We start from the raw sequence: 8793 nt of genomic DNA, 5'->3' as shown, positions 1-8793 counted from the left end.
GATATGAAAACCAAACTTATAAGGTATTCTAGGTATTGTTCTGTAGAATAATACACAACCAAAATAACTCATACTAAATATTGAATTCTTTTGAGTAATACGAGATTTAATTTTAAAAATTCCAACTTTTGATAAAAAAAATTTACTTTTTTCAATTAAATAATAATAATTTACATAAGTTTGGTTTAATTGCGTATGTTGGTTGAAAGGACAATTAAATAGCTTTAAAATAAAAAAAAAATTATGTTAAAATGTTGAAAAGTTTTGGAGTAACATAAAAAAATCCGTGGCAGTTTTGGTTTGGTTTAAAAAAACTCAAATTGCCCATAACTCAAAAAAAAAAAGAGTTAGACCACCACTTTTAAGGTTATTTCTTCATCATTTTAATTTTTAGATATACTTTCATATAACGGCGGCCGGTCACTTCGCCCGGGACACATCGAATCAGTTATCATCGATAACAAATTATATATAAAATATTTCAAACGTCTTTGGTGAGCGGCCAGCGTTCAGTCCGGTCTGATGATAGCAAGCGATCAAAGTGTTATCGCGTTTACCGTTTCTAACATCATTCTTATGCGTTGTGTTTACAAGTTTACAACCTTAAAATCATTCGTGTAGTGTGTAAGCGTAACATCTGATTACACTATTTTTCGCTCGAGCGTGATTTTTGAGTGCCGCTGTAGAGGTAAGAATAATTTTTTTTCATCCATTTTAATCGTAATATTTAAAAGCATTCGACGTTGGAAATTTTCGTCGCCGCTTTGATACTGTCGTGGCGGTTTCGATTTCATCGATCGACGTATTTATTTTCGCGATACGAAAATCGTGAATCTTGGTACTCACTTGCTTTATTATTCGTTTCAGATACCTGTTAAAATATGAAGTTCAACATTTACAAAACGTCGTCGAGACGCAAGTCTCGTAAATTACATTTCACAGCTCCTTCACACGTCAGGCGCCGTATCATGTCAGCGCCTCTCTCTAAAGAACTGAGGAGCAAGTACAATGTAAAGTCTATGCCTGTCCGCAAAGACGATGAAGTCCAGGTCGGTGAATTGATTAAATTATACTTTACTATATATTTAGTGTTCACTCGTGTCTGTATTTATCACTAAGCAGATTTACTGTCCTATAAATCTGACCCTTGAAGTGTGTTATGTTTTGTAAGGTGTTTTCATTTGTCGTTATTTAATGTTTAACTTTTTAAAACTTCAATAATTTTTTTATTTGATAGGTATTGGTGAAAAATTTCTTGTCATTCTACATATTACTTTATAAAAGCACTTAATACATTTCAATATCTTCTTTGGCATTGTTTTTAAAGTTAAAATGTTAAACTATCTAAAACGATGAACAAATACTTGACCAATATAATGCACAGTATTAAAATATTTATTATAGTTTATGAGATTAATCAATTAAATCAAAATAATGATTAGTATTACTGTTTGGTGGTAAGAGTTTTTGTCTATTAAATGATATTATAAAGACAATTGAATATTCAAACAATTTAATGTGTCAAGTAGTTATTATTTTGTGTACATGTTATTATGTTTAAAATATTTGATTTAAACTATTTATGTGTATAATTGATTTAGTGTTGCAGTTTTTGTAGTAGAATATTTGATTGCAGGAACTTTATCTGTTTAATGCTATTATAAAAGCTTTGGTTTAACATTGAATAGTAAAATTTCTTTGAAAGAAAACTTATTAGGTATATTTTAAAAACATTCACAGTTCTGTTCATATAAATATACTTCTTGATTATTAAATGTATTTAAATTGATGATGCAAAACCATTCTTTGAAACAGACGAATAACAAATACAATTAATTTTTTGTTACAGTTTTTGTATCAGAATATTTGATTGTAGGAGTTTTATCTGTTAAATGATATTTTAAAGGCTCTGATTAAATATTATTTCAACATTTCAAGTAATATCTGATAGGGATGAAATAGTAATTTTACTTTTCACGTTAAAGCTTTAATATTTATAATTTTTGTATCTGTTGTATGTATATTTAAATATTAAATATTTAGTATAAATGAACTCCCTATTTACATAGTTTTTAATTGTTATGAGTACTTGAACTGATGAAGCAAAACCATTCTTTGAAACAGACGAATAACTTGTATAAGCACTCTTGTGTTACAGTTTTTGTGATTCAATGATTGATTATACAAGTTTTATCTGTTAAATGCTATTATAAAGGCTCTGATTAAATACTTATATGCAATACATAAAGTGTGTTAAATAAGTACAACCAGTTATTTGCATTTAATATTAAATTTCCTTTGGTTAATGTGATGAAGCAAAACCATTCTTTGAAACAGACGAATAACAAATACAATTGTTTTTTGGTTGCAGTTCTTGTAATCAAATGATCAATAGTAGAAGTTTTATCTGTAAAATGATATTTCTAAGGCTCTGATTGACTTACAATTTTGAACCATTTATGTTCTGATTTTAGTCTATACTATTATTAAATTTATATTTTTGATACTTTCAGGTTGTAAGAGGACATTTCAGAGGTCAACAAGTTGGCAAAATTGTCCAAGTATACAGGAAGAAATATGTCATCTATATTGAAAGAATCCAACGTGAGAAAGCTAATGGTGCAACTGTTTATGTTGGAATCCATCCTTCGAAGGTATTGTTTTAAACTTATTAATTGTATTATTTTAATTTGTTAAATATTAAAATCTATTTTCATATCGGTTTTTAGTGTGTCATTGTAAAATTGAAGTTGGATAAAGACCGCAAAAAGATCCTTGATAGGAGAGGCAAAGGCAGAGCTCAAGCATTGGCTCTTAAAGGAAAAGGAAAATACACTGAAGAATCTGCAGCAGCAGCCGCGATGGAAACATCATCATCGTAATAGTTATGATTTTTTCAATAAAACACATAAAACAAAAAAAATATTGTTTCTGTTTTATTTAATTCTCCTTAATTAAAATCTTAATTCCGGTTCTTTTTTTCATAATAGGTGATACTGATAAACCTAATATTTAATAGTCAGCTGTTGATTATCTTTCAGTCTCAAAATAACATAACAAACTGTATAATTAACATTATATTAATATTAAGACTTATAAGTACACTAAAAATGTGATTAAAATGACTTCTTGTAAATGATAATGATTATATTAAAATAAAAAAAGATATAATTAACAGAAAAAAATCACTATTAATAAGATATATTATTAAAACAATTCTATTTCAGGTAGAAAATGAAACAAATTATATTAATCAGTTTTATATTCATTATTTTTCTTGCTAAAATAATAGATAAAGTAAATTTAATATCCAATTATTTATTTTGGTAAAAAAAAATCTGTTTATTCATTATTATACATATAAGTTTATTAACTTTTATATACCAAGTTTTATAGACAAACTATGATACATTATTAATGATAATTTATCTTTTATTTTGCCATTAACTAATTAAGTATACTTACAATAAGTTCCACTTCTACTTTTTTCTCGGTAAATTACATTTCTTTACTCTAAGACTTCTGTCTATAAATACAATACACCTCTGCTTGTGGAAATATGTATGGTCAAACATTAAAATGAATATTAAATGTAATCATTAATTTACTGTCTTAAAAATTATATTACTGGTAAATTTACCTGAGTATGTCACGGACCCATGAATAGTAAAGTTATTTAAAAAGGGTTAGATGTGCCTAATCACCTTAAATTTTAATATTACTGGCTTTTAAAATAATATGTGTAATAAAAAATATTTCAAATCAATTCTTAAGTATGAATTATACTTTTTTGAAATACAACAAAATAATTGGTCATTTTTTTTTCTAGTTATCTAAACAAATTTGAATTTGATATGAGATGTAAAAGATTATTATCATTATTAGTTAATACAAGAACTTTGGTACATTTTTAGTTTTATTAATTAAAATGTTAATGTTTTAACAACTAATATACACATTTCTGTCGTTTTGTTAATGTTAGAATATTGAAAGCATTTAAAAGAAAAAAATTGTGAATATTTTTTAAACTTTGTGATTAGGAGTCTTGTTTTACATTTTCAAGATTATTGGCAATCAAAAAAATTTATGAGCATTCATTGGAAATTTTTAATGTTACCAAAATTTGAATTTTCATCATAAGCCGTTAAACGTGACTTATGAAAAATGTATTAAATGTTAAAGAATCAGGTGTTGAAAGTTATGTATTTTTAACTAACAAAAAATATAAATTTTTGTGATTTTGAGAAATTTCACTAATAATTGAACTTCAAACAGGTAATATTAGTTATATAAACAACACATTATAACTTGTAAGTATGTAATTACAGTAGGCATAACATTACTCTAAGAAACCTTGTTTTAAGTTATTTTTGTTTTTTTACTAACAATTTGATGATTTTAGCACTATCATCATTTTAGACTGTGAACTGAGGATCTTTCATTTATAAGAAAAATATTTTCAATCTTCAACATGAAATCCTGGTTTCTGTGAACAAATTTTATTTAATTTGTAGATATTTATTGAAAAGAAAATTGGAATAACTAGTTACTCCAATATATTTATATATTTATATTGTGTTCACCTTATTATGGTGTCTAAAACGATAATTGGAAAATACAATAAAATCGCAATATTTTTGTTGGTGGTTACAATTTGTTAGGTATGCAATATCAAACGAATATAGATCTATTAATTTGTTAAATTTAATTAATAGTTCAGAGTTCTAAAAAAATTTTTTTTTTTAAATATTGATAATTTATCAATAGGTACACTATGTAGTGATTCCGTTGTAATTCTTTATCTCATCTAGTGTAATCACAGAATAAATTCTGTGGTTTTATCTTCATAGTTTATCACGATTGACAACAAAAAAGTGAAATGATTAAATTAAATTAAAATAAAATAAACTGACCAACGGGAAATACTCCTCGAGCTTTTACAAGACGGCAAAGATAGCAGTAGCAACTGATTTTTATTTGGTTTTTATTGTTTTTAATATTCATCGATAATTCAATGCTCTTCTATTGTGAGATTTCTGACTTAATTTTACGAAGACCGAAGGGTGGAGAGCAAAATTCACCTCTGTACTAAGCTACATTGTTGTCTAGTTTTCAATTTTATGTATTGATATATTCCTCACGCGACTTTTTCGTCGTTACTGTGGTAATAAAAAAAATATTACATCTATATTATGAAGGATAAAGTGAACATACCTATCTACTTTTGTTCTGGAGCATAATATCATTGGAAAATATTTTCAAATTATTAGTTTAATTTGTTGTTCATATTAAAAACTAGATTGTGAATGAAATTATTTTTTTTAGAATTAATAGGTGAAACTAAGTACCTATTTCACTAAAATGGGTTTATTGACTGATCCATCGGTTGGTCATGGTGCTTTGACAAGCATATTTGTACGACATCACAATCGTTTTTGTATATTGATGTATATTGTATCTGGGGTTCTGTTCTGTATGCTGGCACACTACAGTCTAAACTCACGTGAGTTTAATGTTTCATTTTTAATAAGCGAATTTTATGAATAATAAATAACTGATGATAATACTTATTATTTACAGAAACATATTTTTCTGAAAATGCCCTTCTTCCTGGATTGGTAAAAGGTCAGTTGAACGACAATACTGGATCATCGTTTAGAGATCATTTTAGAGAACTTAATGCCGAAGCAAAATATTATGAAACTGAAACACCTCATTCATACTTGATCTCAAAGTTTAAAAATTTACGGCTTGAAACTTACTCTCATAATTTTACTTTAAATTATCCTTTAAAAAAGAATACAGTAAGTACAAAATAATCAAACATGTAAATTATTTCATAATCATTGGTTGTATAAAGGCAATTTAGTATAATAGTAAGGAGTATTAAAAAAGTACTAGTTATAGTGTAGAATGGAATAGTTGTTATGAACGATTTAGATATTCATAAATGTACATATAAAAGGAGGCTCATTTCTACATGCTACCCTTTAATTTGCTACGTTTGTTGTTGAATAAACACAATATTAACAGATTTCATCCCACCACTATGTATAATTATACTTATCATTATAATTATTATTATGTATCTGAGTTAAAAGATTGATTTAATTCTAGAATTTAATTAATTATTATATTTATTAATGAACCGCAAGTAAATTATCATTATTTAATGTAATAATTTATGTCAGTCAAATTATATTGTAATTATAATTAATTTTATAGAAATACACTGGACGCAATGTATATGGTATTCTTCGAGCACCTAGGAGTGCTAGTATAGAATCAATAGTTTTAAGTGTGCCATATCGAGCTCCATCAAGTGTTTTTCCCAGTACTCTACCTGGTCTTGCTGTTATGTTTCAAATTGCTCAGTTCTTTCGCCGTATGTACATTTTCATAACCAAAATTAATATGTATTTTTTAACCATGTTTTTGATAAAATATGATTTTTCAATAGAACAAATTTATTGGGCAAAGGATATTATATTTTTGGTCACTGAACATGAACAATTGGGAATGCAAGCATGGTTAGAGGCATATCATGGAGCTTCATGTGGTTCACTTGGTAATTAAACTGTTTGGTTATATTAGTAGTATTAAGTTAATAATCAAATATAATTTAAAATATTAATGTAGGTGTGTTAGACTCTGGAAAATTAAGTGGCCGCGCAGGTGCTATTCAAGCTGCTATTAATTTGGAAATTCACTCTGATAAAATTGATCACATTGACATTAAATTGTCTGGATTAAATGGCCAATTGCCCAATTTAGATTTGGTAAATTTGGCTCATAGATTATGCAACAAAGAATCTGTTAGACATACATTTAACAATGTTGATGGTGGAGTATGTATTAAGTTCTTAAACACTTAACAATATATTTACTTTAGTTTGATTATAGTTTTCAATTAATTAAATATTTTTAATAGGCTATTGGTCGTAATAAAGTCAATTCTTATTACACAAATTTGAGTACAATGTTGTCAATGGTAATGACTCAAGCTACCGGAGTGCCTGATGGAAACCATGGTCTTTTTCATAGGTGAGATTTAGCCAGATATTTTACGATTTACTTTTATTTATCTGTAAATATAATTTTTCCAGGTTTGGTATTGAAGCAATAACTCTAGAAGGATATGAAAAAGAAGGACGAGGCATTTATTCCAGTGTATTACAAGTTGGAAGGTAGGCATAAGATGTTAAATGTATCAAATATACAGCTTTTTATGTCATTATTATTAGTTTTTAAATATATTCCTTTATTTTAAGGGTTATTGAAGGCATGTTTCGTAGCTTGAATAATTTACTTGAAAGATTTCATCAATCATTTTTTTTTTATCTATTACCTTCTACTGATAGATACGTTTCAATTGGTAAGTAAAATAAAATATATAAAAATAACTAGAATTTATTGATATTACACATTTTCAAATGTTTTATTAGGTTTGTACATGCCTTGTTTGGTATTACTTGTCGGTGCTTTATTTTTGAAAGCTTTCTCAACTTGGATTCAACATTCTTCTGAACACAAACCGGGTGACTCGTCAGCACAAGTTACTGTATTAAAACTAAAGTTATATAAATAATTTATGTAGTTAATTGTTGGAAAATTGTATTTTTTTTAGATACCTGAACACTTAAATGTTGGAATGGTCAGTGTAATTACTTTGGGTTCTCATGTCATAGGTTTGTTGTTATTACCAAATTTAGCACCAGCATATTTTACACATTTTTGGAACCATATACCAACACACCGTGCATTATTAATGGGTTATGGTTCAATATCTCTAACCATTGTTTGTCTTCTACCAATAATAATGAAAAAGTTAGTAAAAGTTATACTCAAAAATGATTTATTTTTAATGAAATATAATGTAAGGAATTATTTGTAATGTAGTACATTAATTACCTCATTTAATTTTCATGTTTCATTCAAAATTCATGTAATTTACCTTGTTTAGGCTTAAAAAATTTTATATTATTTTTTATAGATGTCTAAATTCTTTCAAATCTTCAAATTGGGTATTGTTACATGTAATTTGTTTATTAGAACTTGGAATTGGTTTATTATGTGTTTCTATGCATAATTTTTCGCTTGGATATTTAACTGCTCTTGTGTATGTTCTACCTGCAGTTTGCACTAAATCTATGCAAAACAGGTATACATAACATTAAATACTCTTAAATCCAGTTACAGTTACAGTTACAAATGTTTTAATATTATTTGATCTGTTTCAGTATAATAGTAAAATTCCTTTGGTTGCTTGTGCATCCTATGTGCTCACTGTTTTGGATCACTGCATACATCACTTACACTGCATATCCTGAACTGCCGATTACTGATTATTTGACCAAAGTACTAGAGGCATCAGGCCAATGGATGGTATTATCAACAGTAGACAATATGATTTATGGTAATTGGGCGTTTACAGTTGGTGTGCTGTTATTGTTGCCTGTTTGGACAGCATTTTGGTGTCTAATGTTCCTTCCAACAGTTGTTTCAAAAAAAACAAAGACGGAATGAATAAAAAAAAATACATGTTCATTTAATCTTTTTTTTTATTCAATAATTTATTTACAAAATAATTTTTAAGCAATAAAAAAGATCAATATATAAACCATTTATGTTATATTAACTAAAATCATATTATTCTAGTAGGAGTGAGTGCGGGTATTATATAATATGTATATATTTATTATGTGCCTTGGCGTCAGTCATAATATGAAAATCAATGAACGTCATGATTTTACATCGTTATAAGGTAACAAAATTCATTTAGAAAATAAAATT

The 8793-nt window shown here is 26.9% G+C and overlaps 2 protein-coding genes across 5 annotated transcripts; both read left to right on the top strand.

The window, feature by feature from the left end:
- Positions 1-578: 578 nt before the first annotated feature.
- On the top strand, positions 579-2925 carry LOC112601054 (60S ribosomal protein L26). 2 transcript variants are annotated; one of them, XM_025348464.1, is made up of 4 exons: positions 579-688; positions 868-1049; positions 2514-2654; positions 2730-2925. In XM_025348464.1, exons 2-4 carry the CDS (start codon positions 882-884, stop codon positions 2880-2882), a joined length of 462 nt encoding a protein of 153 aa, XP_025204249.1. In that variant the 5' UTR covers positions 579-688; positions 868-881; the 3' UTR covers positions 2883-2925. The 2 variants fall into 2 exon arrangements, with proteins under 2 accessions (XP_025204249.1, XP_025204250.1); XM_025348465.1 differs by lacking the exon at positions 579-688 and adding an exon at positions 707-802.
- Positions 2926-4860: 1935 nt separating this feature from the next.
- Positions 4861-8552, top strand: LOC112601131 (glycosylphosphatidylinositol anchor attachment 1 protein). 3 transcript variants are annotated; one of them, XM_025348575.1, is made up of 13 exons: positions 4861-5161; positions 5326-5503; positions 5581-5804; positions 6226-6385; positions 6461-6568; positions 6640-6848; positions 6932-7044; positions 7107-7187; positions 7272-7375; positions 7446-7561; positions 7628-7827; positions 7994-8161; positions 8241-8526. In XM_025348575.1, exons 2-13 carry the CDS (start codon positions 5362-5364, stop codon positions 8524-8526), a joined length of 1911 nt encoding a protein of 636 aa, XP_025204360.1. In that variant the 5' UTR covers positions 4861-5161; positions 5326-5361. The 3 variants fall into 3 exon arrangements, with proteins under 3 accessions (XP_025204360.1, XP_025204359.1, XP_025204361.1); XM_025348574.1 differs by having other exon boundaries at positions 4861-5164; XM_025348576.1 differs by lacking the exon at positions 4861-5161 and having other exon boundaries at positions 5362-5503; positions 8241-8552.
- The last annotated feature ends 241 nt before the right edge of the window (positions 8553-8793 follow it).

The sequence above is a fragment of the Melanaphis sacchari genome, unplaced genomic scaffold, assembly GCF_002803265.2.
Source record: "Melanaphis sacchari strain LSU unplaced genomic scaffold, SCAv2.0 Contig74_pilon_pilon, whole genome shotgun sequence".
Lineage (NCBI taxonomy): Eukaryota > Metazoa > Arthropoda > Insecta > Hemiptera > Aphididae > Melanaphis > Melanaphis sacchari.
Note: the sequence above shows the minus strand (reverse complement) of the source record. Positions and strands in the feature narration are given on the sequence as shown.